Source organism: Anomaloglossus baeobatrachus, chromosome 4, assembly GCF_048569485.1.
Source record: "Anomaloglossus baeobatrachus isolate aAnoBae1 chromosome 4, aAnoBae1.hap1, whole genome shotgun sequence".
NCBI classification, from domain to species: domain Eukaryota; kingdom Metazoa; phylum Chordata; class Amphibia; order Anura; family Aromobatidae; genus Anomaloglossus; species Anomaloglossus baeobatrachus.
Window position 1 is genome coordinate 34,688,234 of NC_134356.1, and position 21,081 is coordinate 34,709,314.

General features: G+C 46.5%; 1 protein-coding gene and 1 long non-coding RNA gene across 2 annotated transcripts; one reads left to right on the forward strand and one right to left on the reverse strand.

The window, feature by feature from the left end:
• Window positions 1-452: 452 nt before the first annotated feature.
• Window positions 453-2,317, reverse strand: LOC142301143 (uncharacterized). The gene is made up of 4 exons (XR_012752698.1): window positions 1,958-2,317; window positions 1,765-1,869; window positions 1,426-1,624; window positions 453-1,249 (listed from the first exon to the last, which is right to left on the reverse strand). It is a non-coding gene; the product is annotated as an uncharacterized LOC142301143 (long non-coding RNA).
• Window positions 2,318-3,789: 1,472 nt separating this feature from the next.
• Window positions 3,790-20,924, forward strand: LOC142303100 (patatin-like phospholipase domain-containing protein 2). Its single transcript, XM_075344235.1, has 8 exons — window positions 3,790-4,017; window positions 4,984-5,049; window positions 7,197-7,406; window positions 8,265-8,325; window positions 14,736-14,939; window positions 15,081-15,213; window positions 15,306-15,419; window positions 16,371-20,924. The coding sequence occupies exons 1-8, from the start codon at window positions 3,805-3,807 to the stop codon at window positions 16,633-16,635; spliced, it is 1,266 nt and encodes a 421-aa protein (XP_075200350.1). The 5' UTR covers window positions 3,790-3,804; the 3' UTR covers window positions 16,636-20,924.
• The last annotated feature ends 157 nt before the right edge of the window (window positions 20,925-21,081 follow it).

A 21,081-nucleotide genomic window follows, 5' to 3' on the forward strand; every position in this document is an offset into this window, starting at 1 on the left:
TAAAATCCGCAGGATATATAAATAGGTCAACAAGAACTATATTATAAGATAGATAAAACGGCGATAAGGAGGCATAGCTAAATGCTACACATATGCATGTACACATTTATGTTGAATGCCAGATTACAAAGAGAATATTTTTAACCCAATAGGGGTAAAGCACAGATGTACATAATATGCCCACCAAAAGGTGGCGAATCCCCATAAGATGGCCGCTATAGGTTAATTCCTGCTCAAAACATGTGTCACAAATATGAAAGTTCGAATCCCTCTTAAACCATCAAAACAGTTAGTACCACCCAGGTGGATTTATCCTGTATCAAAGTGCCCAAAGATTATTAGTCACAAATACATGCATGTAGAGCAAAAGAACACCCGCTGAGCTGAAAATAACTACTAGTACCACCAAAAGCGGATGTATCATGTACAATATCTGTACACCCAAGGTTGGAAAAAAAAAAAAAAAAAAAAAAAAAAAAACAGGCATTATAAAAATATGGCTGTTGTGCACACCACTGAAAATTCGGCGGATTAACTATAAATTGGGGCGACTCAGTGGGTGCAATCATAAGTAGGAATTGGGGGTATGATGTTATATGACCACAAAGAGAAAGAAGAAATGAACCCATGAGAGGAACATAATCTGTATACAAAATGCAAACAAGATGCAAACAAAATGCTATCCGATTGGGAGCATAGAGAGATTTAGAGTAAATATTGAGTAGCACAGGAGGGCAACCAGATTGATGAGCCATCCTGGTATGGGATGAAACATATGTATACACACAATTATGTACAATTGGCCTCAAAAAAGTGACAGGCTATCCATATTGCTCCAAAATGGTGTATGTGGCACAAGGTCTCATTTGACCTAGCAAAAGCAAGAAATGAGTTTTAGGTTCCGGCCAAAGTGTTCCAAGACCCATATAGATTGTAACCCCACGGGACCAGCAGGGACATCTTCATCCAATAGTGTCCATGTAGGTACACAAGTAATTGGGCAGGATGTAGGTGCCGTCCGTATATCGTTTCCTTCAAGGTAGAGAGAATCATGCAGTGGTATAACCCCTCTCAGGTAAGATGACTTGGATGAGGTTCCAATGCTTTAAAGCCACAGATGAACGCCAAGGTTACCAACCACTTGTCTCTGTTTGTATCCGCCGATATAGCCAGAAAACCAAAGTGCAGGACACACACTCAATCCAGTCCAAAGGAAACAAGAGGGAGAGAACCATTCCTAGCGTTGTAACTGCGGAGAATAACCAAAAAAGATGGAGGAGAGGGTAAGAATCAAATACGAGACTACGTATTAGCCAAGAAAACCGGTATACAGTAGCTCTTCATTGAGCCCCGATGGTGTGAGAGATTTCAGGTTAAAAATCCATCTTGCCTCAATTTGTAATAAAGGTTTCAGGAGAGACCCACCTCTTCCATTCGTAGTTATCCTCTGGAGACCTACAAAACGTAGCCCACGACAAGAACCCTGATGGTATTGAAGGAAGTGCGCAGCTACCGAAGTGAGTGTTCGTCCCTTTTTCTGATCAGACCTGGCCAAGTTGATGGTCGACATGTGTTTCTGTGCCCTTTTCCGCAGTTCTTGGGATGTTTGTCCCACATAGACCTTCTGACAAGGGCAGATAATCGCATAAATTACATTAGAGGTCTTACAATTAACATATCCATTTAGTCTGTGTGGGACAGCGTCAAGGGGATTCTGAAAAACATCTCTGACGGGTTGCATAAAGGGACACACATTACACTCACCGCATGGGTAAGATCCCCGTAGTGTAATGCCTCTGTTCAATTTCGTCGTCGGTCTCCTAAAATGGCTCCTCGTCAATAGGTCTCTGAGTCTGGGCGCTCTCCTGGCTGTGACAAAGGGCACATCACTCACAAAGGATGCGGTCTGGCAGTCAGATCTAATGATCTTCCAATGTTCCCGCAAGATCCCTCTTACCTGTTGCCAGTGGCTGTTGTAGTCAGTTATCAATCGTAACGGTTGGTCCGCCACTGGTCCTTTTCGGATGAGCAGATCTTGTTGAGACTCATGCTTGGCCCTTTGAAAGGCTGAGGAGATAACTCCCCTGGGGTAACCCCTGTGTTTCAGCCGCTTAGTCAGATCGCAGGCCTGGCTCTGAAAATCTTCATCCGTGGAGCAGTTGCGGCGTACCCGTAAAAATTGTCCCACTGGTACTCCCCTTCTTGTGTGAAAAGGGTGGAAACTGTCATAGCGCAAGAGTCCGTTTGTGGCTGTCGGCTTGCGATATAAATTCGTGATGATGTGTCCATCTTCCAATCTAATGGTCAAATCCAAAAAGGATGCTGTGGAGGATGATAAATTAGAGGTCAAAAGGATGTTATGATTATTGATGTTAAGATCATTGAGGAAGTCGTGGCAACTTTCCTCTGTACCCGTCCACAAAAAGAATACATCATCGATGTACCTCCGCCAATGCAAAACATGCTCCCTGTAGTGGTGGGAAGGATACACGTAGGTATCCTCCCACCACCCCAAGAACAAGTTTGCATAAGCCGGCGCGCATCGCGCCCCCATCGCGACTCCTGCGACCTGTTTGAAAAAAGTGATTTTAATTGTATGTCTTATGTGTCACCTTGATTGTTTCAATAAAATTCTATATCAATCTTTACTATTTTGAGGATCCCTGTGATATATATATATATATATATATATATATATATAATTATTTTTGGGTCTGCGCGTCTCCTATGCATGAGCTTTTTTTCTCCCTGGTTGGTCTTCGCTTTTTCATGCAGGACGCAGCATCCCATTAATTGATCCATAGGCTGTGCACCCGAGGTTTTTCCAATTTCAAACAATCAGTTGTACACTGCACAAATCTGGCCTTTATGGAAGAGTGGCAAGAAGAAAGCCATTTCTCAAAGATATCCATAAACAGTGTCTTTTAAAGTTTGCGACAAGCCACCTGGAGACACCAAACATGTGGAAGAAGGTGCTCTGGTCAGATGAAACCAAAATCTAACTATTTGGGCACAATGCCAAACGATATGTTTGGCGTAAAAGCAACAGCTCATCACCCTAAACACACCATCCCCACTGTCAAACATGGTGGTGGCAGCATCATGGTTTGGGGCTGCTTTTCTTCAGCAAGGACAAGTAAGATGGTTAAAATTGATGGGAAGATGGATGGAGCCAAATACAGGACCATTCTTGAAGAAAACCTGTTGAAGTTTGCAAAATACCTGAGACTGGGACGGAGATTTGTCTTTCAACAAGACAATGATCCCAAACATAAAGCAAATTTTACAATGGAATGGTTCACAAATAAACGTATCTAGGTGTTAGAATGGCCAAGTCACAGTCCAGACCTGAACCCAATTGAGCTGAAAACTGCTGTTCACAAACGCCTCCATCCAACCTCTCAGCTCCAGCTGTTTACAAAGGGAGAACGGGCTAGAATTTCAGCCTTTCGATGTGCAAAACTGATAGACATACCCCAAGAGACTGCAGCTGTAATCGCAGCAAAAGGGGGCGCTACAAAGTATTAACTTAAAGGTGATGAATAATATTGCACGCCCCAATTTTCAGTTATTACATTTTTTAAAATAATAAATATCGTTCACCTTCATAATTGTGTCCCACTTGTTGTTGATTCTTCACCAGAACATTAACATTTTTATCTTTGTTTGAAGCCTTAAATGTGGGAAAAAGTTGAAAAATTCAAGGGGGGCTTAATGTGTGTGTGTGTGTGTGTGTGTGTGTGTGTAGTATTATTATTATTATTATTATTATTATTCTCTGTAGAGGACTGTTGTTCCGATGTGATGGAAGTGGCGAAGGAGGCGAGGAAGAGGAATCTGGGGCCACTACATCCTTCCTTTAACTTGGTCAAGATTCTCAAGAGCGGACTGTACAGAAACTTCCCTGAGAATGCCCATGAGCTGGCGTCCGGCAAACTGTGCATCTCCCTCACTCGGGTCTCGGACGGGGAGAACGTGCTGGTGTCTGATTTCAGCTCTAAAGAGGAGCTAATTCAGGTATTGTTGGTGACAGACCTACTTCCTTCTGGGCTCTTCCATTTGAAAGAGAGGCTGCAGCTTGGTGTTCATTATTCTGTGGGGAGAGGCTCCTGCTGCAGCCAGTTATCTGACAGTAGAAATGGCAATATTTTGGCACTATTTTATTATTTATCTCTACGTTTTAAAAGATTTTGATTGCTAAATCAAGAGATGGGAATTAAAGGGAACCAGTCATCCGTTTTTCCCCATGTAAAGTGTGGCCACCACTTGTATATCCTTGTACACGGCATGCAAGAAAGCTGTAAATATGTCCAAGACTGATCTGTGGAACAGCTTGGTCGCCACTGGTCTTGATCTGCCGCTGTTCTCCTTCCCTGCTTCATATGGATGACTCATCCAAACAGCGTCTTCCATCGCGCTCCTGCGCATGCTCATTTCTCTGCCCTAACATGGGCAGAGCAAATTACTGTCGTGCGCAGGGAAAGGCCATAGAGTGCTGGTGTATGTGTGCTACAGCACTTTGCTCTTTCCTCTACAGGTCGGAGAGAAGAGTGTCTGCTCAGGAGCATGAAATCAGTGTCAGATTGGGGTATCAGGGGCCCACCAGTATCATTGATTCTGGGCACCACTGATTAACTACATGCAAATATTACATTTACAAATTTATCTATGCTCCTATATAGTGTTTACTGGGTAGTTTGTAAAATGAATGATGAGATGGTTCCTCTGTCAGTGAAACAAGTTTATTGTGCAAACTACTGATCATAATTTAGGGGATAATTAATGTACTACTGCAAAGGGGCCCACCAGTGGATTCTCCGGTTTCCCTGTGGGCCGGTCCAATCCTGAGCATGACAGGTTCCCTACAACCTTATTGATCTCTTATGTAATACCTCTGGTGATTGGGCACATGACCATTGAGTGTTTATATTTGACTTCTCCTTATCAGTTGATCCACCTGACTCCATTACTTTTTCCCCATAGGCTTTAGTATGCAGCGCCTTTGTCCCCATTTACTGTGGGATCATCCCTCCAACGTTCAGAGGCGTGGTAAGTGTCTTGTATCTCAGAAGGATTAGGTGTAATAAACCTTAATTGTATGGGACCAAATATTTTTGGGAAAGGAGAGTTGTATAGTAAAGCCCTACTTAAACAAACCTGGAAATTGCTATCAAGAACCATAAGCCAGGACAATCTCGAAATAAAGACTGACCATCCTATGGCAGATTATGAGTGACTTTGGAATTAATAGATCATCAAAGATCACTTTAAAAAAAAAAAAAAGAGAATTAAATATTATAGAATTTATATAATATATAGAATATATTAAAATATATTTATGCAATAAAATATCTTACAATATAATGTTATATTTATTTTTATTATATATTATATTTTAATATATTTATAATGTTTTAATATATAATGTTTTCAGATATTTTAATATAATTGTTTTTTAATATACAGTGCCTACAAGTAGTATTCAACCCCCTGCAGATGTAGCAGGTTTACACATTCGGAATTAGCTTGGCATTGTGACATTTGGACTGTAGATCAGCCTGGAAGTGTGAAATGCACTGCAGCAAAAAAGAATTATTTCTTTTTTTATTTTATTTTTTTAAATTGTGAAGTTAATTCAGAGGGTCATTTATTATTCAACCCCTCAAACCACCAGAATTCTGTTTGGTTCCCCTAAAGTATTAAGAAGTATTTCAGACACAAAGAACAATGAGCTTCACATGTTTGGATTAATTATCTCTTTTTCCAGCCTTTTCTGACTAAGACCCTCCCCAAACTTGTGAACAGCACTCATACTTGGTTAACATGGGAAAGACAAAGGAGCATTCCAAGGCCATCAGAGACAAGATCGTGGAGGGTCACAAGGCTGGCAAGGGGTACAAAACCCTTTCCAAGGAGTTGGGCCTACCTGTCTCCACTGTTGGGAGCATCATCCGGAAGTGGAAGGCTTATGGAACTACTGTTAGCCTTCCACGGCCTGGACAGCCTTTGAAAGTTTCCACCCGTGCCGAGGCCAGGCTTGTCCGAAGAGTCAAGGCTAACCCAAGGACAACAAGGAAGGAGCTCCGGGAAGATCTCATGGCATTGGGGACATTGGTTTCAGTCAATACCATAAGTAACGTACTCCACCGCAATGGTCTCCGTTCCAGACGAGCCCGTAAGGTACCTTTTACTTTCAAAGCGTCATGTCAAGGCTCGTCTACAGTTTGCTCATGATCACTTGGAGGACTCTGAGAAAGACTGGTTCAAGGTTCTCTGGTCTGAGACCAAGATCGAGATCTTTGGTGCCAACCACACACGTGACGTTTGGAGACTGGATGGCACTGCATACGACCCCAAGAATACCATCCCTACAGTCAAGCATGGTGGTGGCAGCATCATGCTGTGGGGCTGTTTCTCAGCCAAGGGGCCTGGCCATCTGGTCCGCATCCATGGGAAGATGGATAGCACGGCCTACCTGGAGATTTTGGCCAAGAACCTCCGCTACTCCATCAAGGATCTTAAGATGGGTCGTCATTTCATCTTCCAACAAGACAACGACCTAAAGCACACAGCCAAGAAAACCAAGGCCTGGTTCAAGAGGGAAAAAATAAAGGTGTTGCAGTGGCCTAGTCAGTCTCCTGACCTTAACCCAATTGAAAACTTGTGGAAGGAGCTCAAGACTAAAGTCCACATGAGACACCCAAAGAACCTAGATAACTTGGAGAAGATCTGCATGGAGGAGTGGGCCAAGATAACTCCAGAGACCTGTGCCGGCCTGATCAGGTCTTATAAAAGACGATTATTAGCTGTAATTGCAAACGGGTTATTCCACAAAATATTAAACCTAGGGGTTGAATAATAATTGACCCACACTTTTATGTTGAAAATTTATTAAAATTTAACTGAGCAACATAACTTGTTGGTTTGTAAGATTTATGCATCTGTTAATAAATCCTGCTCTTGTTTGAAGTTTGCAGGCTCTAACTTATTTGCATCTTATCAAACCTGCTAAATCTGCAGGGGGTTGAATACTACTTGTAGGCACTGTATTATGGTTTAATATATTTTAATATATATTATAGGTATTCATATATTATAGGCTTTAATGTTTAATATATGTTATGTCCTATTTATGTTTTTTAATATTATATTATGTTTTTAATATGGCTTTTTTTTTTTTTTTGCTTTTCCTGCAGCGTTATGTTGATGGTGGAATTAGCAATAATTTGCCCGAATACGAGTTGAAGAACACCATCACAGTCTCTCCGTTTTCTGGGGAATCTGATATCTGCCCGAGGGACAACTCCACCAACTTCCATGAGCTGCGAGTGACCAACACCAGCATCCAGTTCAGCCTGGGAAATCTTTACCGGCTGACCCGCGCCCTCTTTCCACCTGAACCTAAGGTAAGAAGCTGCATTGTCTTGTCTTGCACAACTTTGTCTTCAGACTCTGACTATCTTAACACTGATGAAGCGACTGATAAGGGAAGGTTACCAGCATTTACCCATTAAAGGAAGTGTCATCAGAATAGGACCTCCTGTTTACATGAGGTTATACAGTATTTATGGTGGATCCTGTTACCTGCCTCTGATGATAATGAGATTTCTGAAAAGACATCCTGTTCTTTACAGAAAAATCAGTCTCAAATCTTTCCAGGGGCCAATATTAAAATGAATGCAAAAAAATACACAAACCTAATTTAAAGAAAAGCTACTTTTCGCCTTTCATACCCTTTTAAGGTCGCCATGCACATTAGGTTAATTTTGGCTGAACCCGCTACCTATCTTGTTGAGCCCAGCCAACAATCTAATGGGGCCTCTCTACTTTTCTCCTGAATGTAGATGTTGTGGAAAAGAAGGATCGGGCAGTGAGATTTCAACATGCCCGATCCTCTTGATTTTAGAGAAGATGGGTTGCCTTCAGAGATGGTTGGCAGTGGTTTATTCCCCTCCCCCTATTCAGCTGAGTGTATGTGTTTATGGGAATTTGGAAGGAATAGTTGTGTATAACCTGCTTTTAGAGGTTTCTAATGAGTGACTTAATTTTCCTGAGTATTCGTTCATCTTACAAAGGGCTTCCTTTTTTCTCTGCAAGGCTTGGTGACTCTAGTAACTTTCAGCGTGGCCCAGAACCTTAAAAAAAAGTGTCTGTGTGTGTGTTCTACAAACATATTTTTTTTTTCTTTATTTGAATGGCTATGGATGAGATGTCTGCCATATTTGTTCACGTTATTTCATTGTCCTTATATATTGTCTTCACAGGTTCTGTTAGAGATGTGTCAGCAGGGCTACAATGACGCACTTAGGTTCCTAAAAGACAACAGTACGTATTGCAATATATCTTTTTGTTTTTATCTACCTGGCTCCACCTAGAACGCTGTCTCATCGTGACGTGACATTTTGTCTATTGATGTGTCACGGGCGGAGGAGGGGACGCTGCGCTCTCCCACTGCTCTGGTCCGGCCGCTGCTGCTCCTCGGTGGTGGCTCGAGCGGTGTGCCAGATTCCAGGGACTCGAGCGGCGTTCCTCGCCCGTGAGTGAAAAGGGTGGGGATTTGATATTGTCCGTGACGCCACCCACGGTTGTGGTGAGATTGGTGACACCACCGCTGCTCTGGACGGGGTTCCCGGGAGCGATGACAGGGAGCAGCTTGGATTTTGGTTCTCCCCTCTGTGGGTAGGGGGTTGGTTGTCACGGGGCCCGGTGATGGGGGTAGGGATAGATGGCAGGCGGGTTGCAGGGTCAGCGCTGTGCCACACGGCATGGTGGTTCTCACTCTGCCAATGATGTACACAGAGTCTCCGGTAAAACAAACGGCTGGATGGACGGGTCCCACAGGCTGCTGCGGTGTTTCTCCTCCCGGCAGGTTGATGGTGACTGCCTTTCCCTGCACCTGTGTAACGTGTACAGTTCCAATGGGTTCCCACCGGTAACCCGCTCCCCAGCTTGGATGGGTGCTGAAGGAGCCCCTTTTGCCCGCAGGCTCTGGCCCTGGGAACTTTAGCCTTGGCGGTGACTGTGTTTCTCTCGGTTGGACTGTTGCCTTCTGTCGGGACTTGGCTGCTGGGAAACCCAGGAGGTTCCCTTCGCTAACGGACTTGACAAATTCACGGCGACTCCTAGCCTTGTCGGGGTCCATAAGCCCCTGCCGGATGGTGCTGGCTTCTCTTTGCGTACCGGTCCGGTACCGCCGGGCCACCGCCCGTCCACGGTCTTTATGGTTAGCTCCAATAGGCCACTCCTGCAGACGGTCACCACCGTCTGCCAACCTTGCTGATCCGTCCGGGCCACACACCCGGACCAACTTCGGGCTTCTCTACTGCTTCTTCCCTCTTTCCACTTTCACTTATAAACTAGATCTCTCTGCTTTTCCCGCCTCCAGGACTGTGAACTCCTCGGTGGGTGGGGCCAACCGCCTGGCCCACCCCCTGGTGTGAACATCAGCCCCTGGAGGAAGGCAACAAGTGTTTTTGTCTGACTTTGGTGTGCCTGACCGGGAGTGTGGGGTGTGTTGGTGTAGTGCTCGTGACGTCCTGGCTTGTCAAGGGCGCCACATTCCCCCTTAGTAAAATGCAGACCGTCCGCGGGCTGCCCGTCCATCACCGGTTTTATTTTCACAAACTGAAAAAGATAAATCTTAAACAGATTACAACCATATTAACTTCTTCCCACATCGGGAGGCATGTTTACCCAAATGTTGCTAAACGGTTTCGGCTTCCGCTCTCTCCCACCCAAGTAACCTGGCCCTGATGCTGCCCCTAAGCAAATGGGCAGCACCCCTTGACCCCAGTCCAGCACAAGTTACCCGAGCAGGTTCTGTCCTTTCCAGGGGACCCACGTCCATGGGGAACCTCTGAAACCCCCGGAGCTTCGCCACCGGTTGCGGTAGTGGCGGGCCTGGGCCATCACTTCCCTCCAGGCCCATCCTCCAAATCAGCCTCTCCAGAGGCGGTAACGGTTAAGCCAACATTTTTATTTACAGACCACAAGTTCGTGGTTGCCCTGCTAGTTCTCTGGCTTGTCCGTAGCAGTTTCCACGCAGTGGTTGGTAAGGGGTCCCAACGGGGACCAGTTGCCGGCAACGACCAGTTCAAATCAAGCTGAAAATCAGGTAACTTCTCATCAATTATTTACTTATCATTCGAGGAAACTTTAAATAGTACTCTGGTGGTCCCAACGGGGACAATTGCAACGGGACTCCGCTGCCATCACTCCGATTCTTCGGCGTCGGGGGAGGGGGCGCGGTACACACTCGGGCCTCTTGGCTGCCCCTCAGCTTTGCGTCCAACGCAAACCACCCCCTCTCCCCGCGGTGCCGGGTGTACTGCACCAGGTCTCCCGGCATCAGGTTGCGGCCTGGGTGCTCCTCCGCCAGGTGGGCATTAACATCCCGCCGGGCTATAAAGACTTCGGCCTCCAGGCCCGGCTCATATAAAGCCATAGCCCCGGCGGACATCAAACCGCCTCACCTGCCCTTCATACAGGGGGCCCCGGACACGGAAGGTCGCTTGGCGGAGGCTCTTTTTCCCGGATTGTGCGGGCCACCAACTCTGCCTTTTTCTCCCTTTCTGCGATCTCCGGGCCCAGCGGTGTCTGCTCCCTGTCCCAATACGAGGCTGCTGCGACCTCCGGCGCACGGGTCGGGCCCCGCGAGACCTTCTGGACACTGCCCACCACTGGCGATCTGGGTGGAAGGTCCCGCGGTGACTTCGCCTGGGGTGCTGCCTTGCAGCGGCAACCCGGCGCAACCTCAGCCGAGGTGTGGGGGATGGGCACAGGGGTCCTCTTCCGCCGGGCCTCCTGCACGGAGCGGCTCGTCAGCTCCGGCTCGGGGGAAGTCTCCGCAGATGCCTCCGGTTCAGGCTTTGGCACCTTCCATGGAAGCAGTTCCGATCGGTCGCGAGCTCCGGCTGCTGGCCGATCCGCCTGGGCCGACGTGCGGGGTATCTCTACCGGTGGCGGTGGTAGCGGGCCTAGTGGCGGGGTCACGGCAGCCAATACAGGTAGCGAGGGAGGTAGCAGGGCGAGCGGGTTTAGACAGGGTCCCGCGGCCGCGATGACCGACCCACTAGGGGCACAGGGGCGTGGGTCACTCACCCTCCCTTCCGAAGCTCCCTCTTCCTCGCGTCTCCATACAGTTGCTATAACCTCTGCCATGTCGGTCTCCCACTCCTCCAAGAGGAGTTGCATCTTGACCTGCAGCCGTTGTTGGAGCTGAGCGGTCCGGATCTCCTCCCACGCCGCGGTTACAGGCGCGGGGGCTACGGTGCTGCGGGACGGCATGTACATGGCTCCGGCGGCCTCTTCCAGGAACCAGCAACAAGATGGCCGCAGGGTCCTGGCGTCCCTGCTTTTATAGCCGCGGGCTACATGCGGCCAAACGCCATCAGTCCCCCTTAGTCTTTTCGGCTCCTCCTCTACAGGGGCGGGGTTTAGGCCTTCGCGCCTCCACCGCTCGAGGAGACGCTCGAGCGGGAACTTTTCGCTCCCAAAATGGCAGCTTCTGCAAATTTTCGGCCAGACACCTCCGGCGGTAACAAGGCGCACCTCTACCAGACGGCAGAGCGGGAAGATCCTGTTCGTGACGCCAAGTTGTCGCGGGCGGAGGAGGGGACGCTGCGCTCTCCCACTGCTCGGGTTCGGCCGCTGCTGCTGCGGCTGCTGCTCGGTGGTGGCTCGAGCGGTGGGCCGGATCCCGGGGACTCGAGCGGCGTTCCTCGCCCGTGAGTGAAAAGGGTGGGGATTTGATTGTGGGGATTTGATATTGTCCGTGACGCCACCCACGGTTGTGGTGAGGTTGTGACACCACCGCTGCTCTGGACGGGGTTCCCGGGAGCGATGACGGGGAGCAGCTTGGATGTTGGTTCTCCCCTCCGTGGGTAGGGAGGTTGGTTGTCCCGGGGCCCGGTGATGGGGGTAGGGATGGATGGCAGGCGGATTACGGGGCCTGGTGAGGTGCAGGGTTGCGGAGGCAGCGCTGTGCCGTACGGCACGGTGGTACTCACTCAGTCAATGATGTACACAGAGTCTCTGGTAAAACAAACGGCTGGATGGACGGGTCCCACAGACGGCTGCGGTGTTTCTCCTCATGGCAGGTTGATGGTGACTGCCTTTCCCTGCACCTGTGTAACGTGTACGGTTCCAATGGGTTCCCATCGGTAACCCGCTCCCCAGCTTGGATGGGTGCTGAAGGAGCCCCTTTTGCCCGCAGGCTCTGACCCTGGGAACTTTAGCCTTGGCGGTGACTGTGTTTCTCTCGGTTGGACTGTTGCCTTCTGTCGGGACTTGGCTGCTGGGAAACCCAGGAGGTTCCCTTCGCTAACTGACTTGACAAATTCACGGCGACTCCTAGCCTTGTCGGGGTCCGTAAGCCCCTGCCGGATGGTGCTGGCTTCTCTTTGCGTACCGGTCCGGTACCCCCGGGCCATCGCCCGTCCACGATCCTTACGGTTAGCTCCAATAGGCCACTCCTGCAGACGGTCACCACCGTCTGCCAACCTTGCTGATCCGTCTGGGCCACACACCCGGACCAACTTCAGGCTTCTCTACTGCTTCTTCCCTCCTTCCACTTTCACGTCCAAACTAGATCTCTCTGCTTTTCCCGCTTCCAGGACTGTGAACTCTTTGGTGGGCGGGGCCAACCGCCTGGCCCACCCCCTGGTGTGAACATCAGCCCCTGGAGGAAGGCAACAAGGGTTTTTGTCTGACTTTAGTGTGCCTGACCGGGAGTGTGGGGTGTGTTGGTGTAGTGCTCGTGACGTCCTGGCTTGTCCAGGGCGTCACAGATGTAAAGTAGCTCGGTACAATATACATATTCATATTACAATAAATTTCTTGCAACTGGCCAAATACATTTGGGAAAAGAAGTATTTGATCCTCTGCTGATTTTGCAAGTTTGTACCAAAAAAGAATGAAGAGATCTGTAATATTTATTGTAAGTAACTTCAACTGTGACAAGATAAAAAAAAAAAAAAATCCAGAAAATCAGTTGGGTTGTTTTTTTGTTTTTGTTTTTTTTAACTAATTCGCATTTTATTGCATGAAATAAGTATTTGATATGATAGAAAATCAGAACTTAATATTTGGTAGAAACCTTTGTTTGCAGATAGAGGTCAAACGTTTCTGGTAGATCTTGACCAGGTTTGCACACACTTCAGCAGGGATTTTGACGACACCTCCATACAGATCTTCTCCAGATCTTTCAGGTGACTCCTCCATACAGATCTTCTGCAGATCTTTCAGGTCACTCCTCCATACAGATCTTCTCCAGATCTTTCAGGTCACGCCTCCATACAGATCTTCTGCAGATCTTTCAGGTCACTCCTCCATACAGATCTTCTGCAGATCTTTCAGGTCACTCCTCCATACAGATCTTCTGCAGATCTTTCAGGTCACTCCTCCATACAGATCTTCTCCAGATCTTTCATGGCATGCCTCCATATATATCTTCTCCAGATCTTTCCATTTTCAGGGCTGTCAGTGGTCAACATGGAGTTTTAGCTCCTCCAAAGCTCTTTCATTGGGTTCAGGTCTGGAGACTGGCTAGGCCTTGAAATGCTTCTTACGGAGCCGCTCCTTAGTTGCCCTGGCTGTGTGTTTCGGGTCATTGTCGTGCTGGGAAACCAAGCCACAACCCATCTACAATGGTCTTACTGAGGGAAGGTGGTTGTTGGCCAAAATCTTGCGAAACAAGACCCCATCCATCCTTCCTTCAATACAGTGCAGTCATCCTGTCCCCTTTGCAGAAATGCACCCTTAAAATATGTTTTTGGCATCTACTCCACTCACCATGTTTGGAGTGAGAATAAGGATGAGTACAACCCCCAAGAACACCATCCCAACCGTGAAGCATGGGGGTGGAAAAATCATATTTTTGTCTCCTCTGACCACATGACCTTTTCCCATGCCTCCACTGTATCATCCAGATAGTCATTGGTGAATTACAAACGGGCCTGGACATGAGCATGGGAACCTTATGAGCCCTGTAGTATTTTAATCCATGACTGTGTAGTGTGTGTGGTCCTTGATGGTGCCCTCACTGTGCAGATTTTATCAGGTCTGCCTGGAGTATTTGCCTGACCTAGGGTCCTGTACCCCGTTGGTGTGTAGTTCCGGGAGTACTCCACCATAATCAACCGGCAACCAAAGACCTGGGCCCTTAGGTCACTGTTAGACTCTTGACAGTCCTTCCTCTCTCTGTCACCTCTCGACTACTGTCTCTCATACTGTCTGCCCCTCCCACCTGGTCGTCTAGTGGACTGGATCGGCTCCACCTCTAGGCGGCCATCCATTGGTCCAACCCTAGCTTGGTACCATTCTATGGGGGATTTGGGGAAAACAGGGATTATCTGGAGTGTTTGGTTGTTACCGGCGCTGGTTTTCTGGGTCCCTAGGGGGTAGGCCCTGCATCCTGGTGGGGATGCAGTACCTTGTAGCTCCCTGATTGTTTCAGGGGCGCTACATAAGCTCGCCTCAGAAAAAAGCAAAAAATGGCGACGTGTATGTTGATATGAGGCCCAATCTGTGGAATACCAGCTGCTGAAAAACTACTACGGAACATGCTAGGAGTTGTAGTTTTCGAGCACCTAGTGCAGTGGTCTCTTGGCAGCTCCCTCTGAGCCCAAAAGTAATAAATATTTGCTAAAATTTTGAAAAAAAATAAAAATATACAGTATATTTAGAATACTTTTTAAATTCCTGTATATATAATTTTTTTTCTTTCTTTTTCTTAGACCTTTTAAAATCACCATCTCCTTATGTGGATCTTCAGCTTAAACCAGAAGGTTTGGGGTCTGTCTGCAACAGTCCGGAGTGTACCGCAGCCCCCCGACCAAAGGAGGTGAAAAAGAAAGAGGACGAGATTACAGGGGCGAAAAAAGTGCGCTGGCCGCTAGACAAGAGGATAATCGAAAAACTGCCGCCTACGTTGTACAAAGGTAATGGCACAATATAATCTTTTTTTTTTTTTTTCTCCCTGTTTTGTAGTTAATTTATTTTTATTTTTTTTTGCCATTTTTTTTTAATTTTCTTTATCCACTAAATTTTAAAAGCATTCCTTTTTGTCAATTTTTATGTAGCCTTACAAGAAGCCTGCAAGGAGAATGAAGGCCTCTACAATCAGATCACCAGCCTCCTGCCCATGCGGGTGGCCTCCTATATTGCTCTGCCTTGTACTCTGCCTCTGGAATCTGCCTATTCTATGGCTCTAAGGTGAGAGCTAGGGGGCGCCATACTCAAAGTATAGAAAGATACCCAATCGTGGTGATGACACTGATTTTGCGTTTATACATCATACCCATTAGGTTAGTGGACTGGTTCCCTGATATTCCGGATGATGTTCGTTGGATGCAGGAAACAATGCGTTCGGTCGCCGGAACGGTCTATCGCCAGGCAAGGAAGAGGCTTCTACCGGCTGGGTAGGTGTACACGGCCTAATACTTCATAGGTTTAGAGGGATGTCTAGATTGGTGAAGGCCTGTTTTTTTAGTTAGAAGTGTCTCTGACAACTTGCCAATTTCAGGGTTGGGTTTGACTTCTAGGACCTCTATAATCTGCTATTATGGGGGGGGGGGAAGAGGGGGAGTAGTTATTAAAACCAAACCATTGACAGTCCAGGTACTTCAGAACACGCTGATCTTCTTAAGGGTTCATAGTAGTGATGCGTGAGCACTACCATGATTAGGTACTCGTAACAAGCAGTTGGGCTCTTGTTGGGTCTTTTCTCGTGTACCGGGTATAATTGAAGTCAATGGGGAACTCAAGAATTTTTTCGTAAGATCTCTAGGAAAAATGCTCAGGCTCCCCATTGACTTCAATTATACTCGGGTACACTAGTCGAGCCTGCCCAAGCGTTCAAGTGCTCTTTACGAGAACAGCATCCGAGCATCGCAGTGCTCGCTCATCGCTAGTCCTAAAATAGTAGACCACCCACTATGGACTAAAGAGGTCTTCAGAGGTCTTCAGAGGTCTTCAGAGGTCTTCAGAGGTCTTCAGAGGTCTTCAGAGGTCTTCAGAGGTCTTCAGAGGTCTTCAGAGGTCTTCAGAGGTCTTCAGAGGTCTTCAGAGGTCTTCAGAGGTCTTCAGAGGTCTTCCTTTTTAGACACCCCCCCCCCCCATAATGATGCTGTAGAACAGTGCAAAGATTTGATTGACACCTCTATGCATCCAGCTACAGCTTTGTAAACATGTCCTTTAAAGGGGATGTCCAGCATTAGTCACATAGGTGGTTATGGTTCCACTCCTTTGTACAGGTTGTGTGGTATTATAGGTGGGAAGGGGATGGACTTTAGTGTCGCACACAGCGGCCGTAGTTTTTCTTCCTCTTTTACACGTGTATATTATATTTTCATATTTCTTCTGACCTACAGTCCACCGGTTCGCAGCACCTTAAGGAAATGTCTGAGCCTCCCAGCTCCGTTCCACCAGCCGGCCTCCTACTTGTTTCCTAATAACTACTCTTCCATGGACCTTGAGAGCTGGGTGTTTGATTTCACCAGCCCTGTGAATTCGGAGAACACGGCTGGACACATGGCAAAATGTGGTTATCCTACTGGCTTCAGCCCTGATGACTCGGGAGTGGAGATGAGCCTCTCCGTTGAAGATACGGATACGTCTTCAGAACTCAGTTTCTAGGTTTTACTGGAATTAAAATTCATCTCGTAAGGAGTTGAGATCTCGGGAATATAAAGGACCCCTGTATCTGTCTGGGGAAGGAGGCTGCTCTGTGATCACTGACCTGTGATCCATCTGTGGTGCAAGTCCTATGTTCTGAACCACACTTGGTGACTACACCTTGAAGGCTTCACATTAAAAGGGCTATTTACTACTATGAAAACTTCCCCAAAAAACAGCATCAGGTTCTGTGTTGTATTGAAGCATGTGTGAAGGAGTTGCAATACCAGACACAACCTGCCTGCAGTGGGTGGTGCTGTTTTAGTAGAAACCTGTTTTCTAAACCTCTTTTAAATTAAAAGGCCTTTGTTGGTGGCACAGCCATATGCAATGCTTCTTATCAGGACCACTCAATAAGTTGACACTATTAGTGGTGTTTGCTGAAGAACGCACATTATCCAGAATTGTCACACTTGCATTTCCATTACTTGGCTATGTGGATGTGTCTGGGATCAGAACCAGCAGCACTTGTGCATTGGTTTTCTGGCATCACAGCCCCACTTCAGTCAATAAAACTGGGCTGCAATACCACACACAACCTAAGAACAAGGGTGGCGCTATTTCCAGGAAAAAAAGAATGTATATTTTTCTACCAAAGGCAATATCTTTAACGTTGGTGTACAAAAATGGGGAGAAGTTTACATAGCAGCTGTTTTTGGGAACATTTCGATAGATCCTGTACATTTTCACATGCTGCCTTGCTATAATGATGGTAAAATTGGTGTAAAAATAAGCTAAATTTGTATTTTAATGAGCAAAGGGAAAAAGTTTGACTTTTTTTTTTTTTATCATGCGTTATATTTTAAGCACTTTTCTATATACATCCCTGCAGTATGCATCATGTGATGGGTATTGTGGCACTAACAAAAGTCAATAGGGAACCTATAGAATTTCGTGTGTGTGTGTGTGTGTGTAATACTGCTCGTTTAGACTAAGGAGGTGATGACTAAGTAAATTCCAATGGTTGCCATCTGGTTAAACTGATAGAAACCTGTCCTAGAATATTCATTGGATGGGTACATGTGAGCATGTGCAGTGGAGCTTTCTTCTGCACGTGCTCACAAGCGCCCATCCTGTTAATATTGTAGATCAGTGTTTAAGGCCGGTTTCACACGTCAGTGAAAAATGGACGTTCTTCTCGGACATGTAAAACACGCACCTGTCCCTCCGTGTTCTGTGATTCACGGCACACGTAGGTTGTCCATGTGCAATCCATGAGACGTGATCCGTTATCTGTGATTGCACATGACCTATGCTCACCTGTCCCGTTCCTGCTCTCCATGGTGCTGAAGTCTCCAGCGCTGTAGCGTCTGCCCACCGCTCTCTGCAGCTACTTCCGGGTCGGCTCTGACTGCAATCATGAATATACATGAGCTGGCCAGGAAGATGCAGAGAGCGGGGGCTGCACAGAGCGTCGCTGGAAATGTTTGTTTTAAATGTCTGTGTTTTTGTGTGTTTTTTGTTTTTTTTGTTTTTTTTTTTTCTGGTATGTGTTTCACGGATCACACCACTGCGTGGTCCGTGGCACATCAGTGATGCCAGAAAAAAATGGATGTCTCTATTCTGCAATCATGGACACGCGTGTACAGCGCACGGGGACACAGCCGGTGAAAAATCACTGTGTGCAGACCCATTCATTATAATGGGTCTGCGTAGGTCAGTGATTCTGGTATATATATATATATATATATATATATATATATATATATGCACAAGAGTACCAGAATCACTGACATCTGAAACGGGCCTAATGTGCTGGTAGCCACCTTAATTTACTATAGTGATTATTTCCCCAGTCTAAATGAGTGTTTTGGTTTTTGTTTTTTTTTTTTTTGTTTTTGTCCGCGTTTTTGTATGAAAAATATTAAGTATGTATGTAATTTTTGTTCCCCACCCAAATTCCTAGCTTCATTTTATTAATGGGAAAAAAAACAGAAAAAACCTGCGACACTCTGGTACCAAAACATTCTGACATAAGCTTGAATATGGGTAGCCTATGGCTTTAAGGGGACTGTCAGTAGAGAACAAGGGTCCGATCGCAGTTTCTTGCATTGATTAGCAGAATGGACCGCCACTCCATTCATTGTGTATGGGGCTGCTGCCGGGAGCTTTTCCCGGCAATTTGTGGCTGCCCCATATAGAATGACTGGAGTGGTCGTCCAGTGTCTGACCTGTTGCTCCATTCTAGTGGGGATAAGTGTCCTATTGGGGCTAAAAAAAATGTTGCAGGTAGCAATGGTTGGACCCCATCAATCAAGCTCTTCATCAGACAGTCCCTTGGTATTCTAAGTCCACCTAATCCTACTAATTGTACTGGGCTGCAATACCAGGCACAACCTGTGGACAGGTGGGGCACTATTCCTGGCAGAAAGCAGCCTAATTCATAAAGCTGATTTCACATACCCTGCCTGATGGCCACCGGGTCTCCTGACATGAGATTTTATATAGGCTGACCTAAGGCCTTGAGCTTATGTCAGGAGACCCGGTGGAGATCAGGTTGGCTACTCCTATACGAGAATGATCCGTGTTTCATAAACATGTGAAATCTGTCTACTGCACTGTAGTATTACAGATTTTTAAGAACTAGGCCTACAGTGTGGCCATGGTGGTGCTAACAGTAACACTATCCTTGTTGCCCATAGCAACCAATCATAGTGCAGCTTTCATTTGTAAAGTTGGCTTGGAAAGATGAAAGCGTTGCTGGGATTGGTTACTATAGACCACAAAGGCACTTAATTTGCCCATGGAGATGCTAACTGCAAGACTGTCTTTGTTGCCTATAGCAACCAATCATGGCTCAAATTTCAGTTTTTGAAAGCTGCTTTCTGATTGGTTGCTATGGGCAATATGGAGTCTTTCAGGCTACAGTTTTGATAAATCTGTCCCATAATGGGTTGTAAATGTAAAAAAATAGGAAACCATATAGTGGGGGGGAATACATATGCGAGGTGTTAGGGCATTACCCCACCTCTTTGGTGTGAGATGCCTCAAATTTATCAAAAATTGGGACGATCCTGAAAAATTTGGGGACAGCCGGCAAATATGACATGACCGCCGACCACCCACACACAGCGGTGGTGGCCATGTTGTGCCGCGGTGATGTTCCCATTAGTCCGGCGCTATCTCTTGGGCACTGTGTGCTTCCATTTTGACTTTCTAATGAAGACCTTGGAGGCTTCATAAGTTTCCACTTTGTGCATTAGGCCTGGTTAAAGGCATTGTATGAGAAAAACATGGCTGCCTTTTGTCCAGTCCAGTCACCACTCTCATTCATGGGATGTCTGGTATTGTGGCTGACCTGCAGTACCGGATGTGGCCCATGAATGACCGTGGGGTCGCTTCTGAAAAAGCCGGCAATGCAAACTTTTTTTAAGATATGTTTATTTTTTTTAATTACTGATGCTCTATTCAGATACAACGGTGCTGAGCGCTTGCTGAAAAAACCAAAATGCTGGAGTGGCCCTTTAAATCTAAGGCCCCTACCCCTAGTTATTATACTCTTTGCGGTGGCTTCACCGTTTACAGACACTTCTGGTCCTGCGGTGCCATCTTCTGTTTGTGACTGTTCAGAAGGCAGACGTTTCATCAACCGCACTCAATGCAAGTCTATGAGGGCCAAAGTGAGGCCCTCATAGAGTTACTGATATGTGCACTCCAGAAAACACTGGAGCTGCCGACAGGTCACAAATTTTCCAAGACCGACCAGAGCGACACAGGAAAAAGGTGAAGCTTTCAGAAGTAGAGCATCAGACGGGGCAGGGGGGTAGATTTAAAGGGGCACTCCATAGCTGAAACAAAAAACCGCTCGAGTGGTGCTTAAAGCATACCAGTTGCTCGCATTTTGCAGGCAACCTTCCAGTTTACAACGTACGAGTTACCTCCGGTACAGAAGACACCTTGTACCTTACTTGACCCTTGCCTCCATTTTGGTGGCGAAGCTTCTGGTACTTTTAAGGTTCTACACATTTTACTGGACCTGTGTATAACGTAACACTTAATTATGAGTCAAATTTCTTATTTATACCTCCATTTATCTAGGATTTGTTTTAAACTTGCACAATTTTGCTGTCTTCATTGTTGACGTGGTTTGTGCCATCTCCTATAGTTTATTTCCTTTTAGGTTCATGTGTTTTTAGTTTCCATGTTATGTTTTTGTATTAATTGACTAATGGTGGATATATATGTATAATTTTGTTCTCTTGTTTTGTCTTTTAAATGATCGCTATGATTAAAAATTAAAATAAATATCACAGTTCAAACAAATGTGTGATGTTTTTCCCGTCTTGGAGGTCTAAGAGCTTGTACTCTACTTTTACATTGATGGCTTTTAGAATAGGTCATCAAGGTCTGATCGGCTGGGATCCGACACCCCACCCCACCTCCTCCGATCAGCTGTTCTGTCTCGGC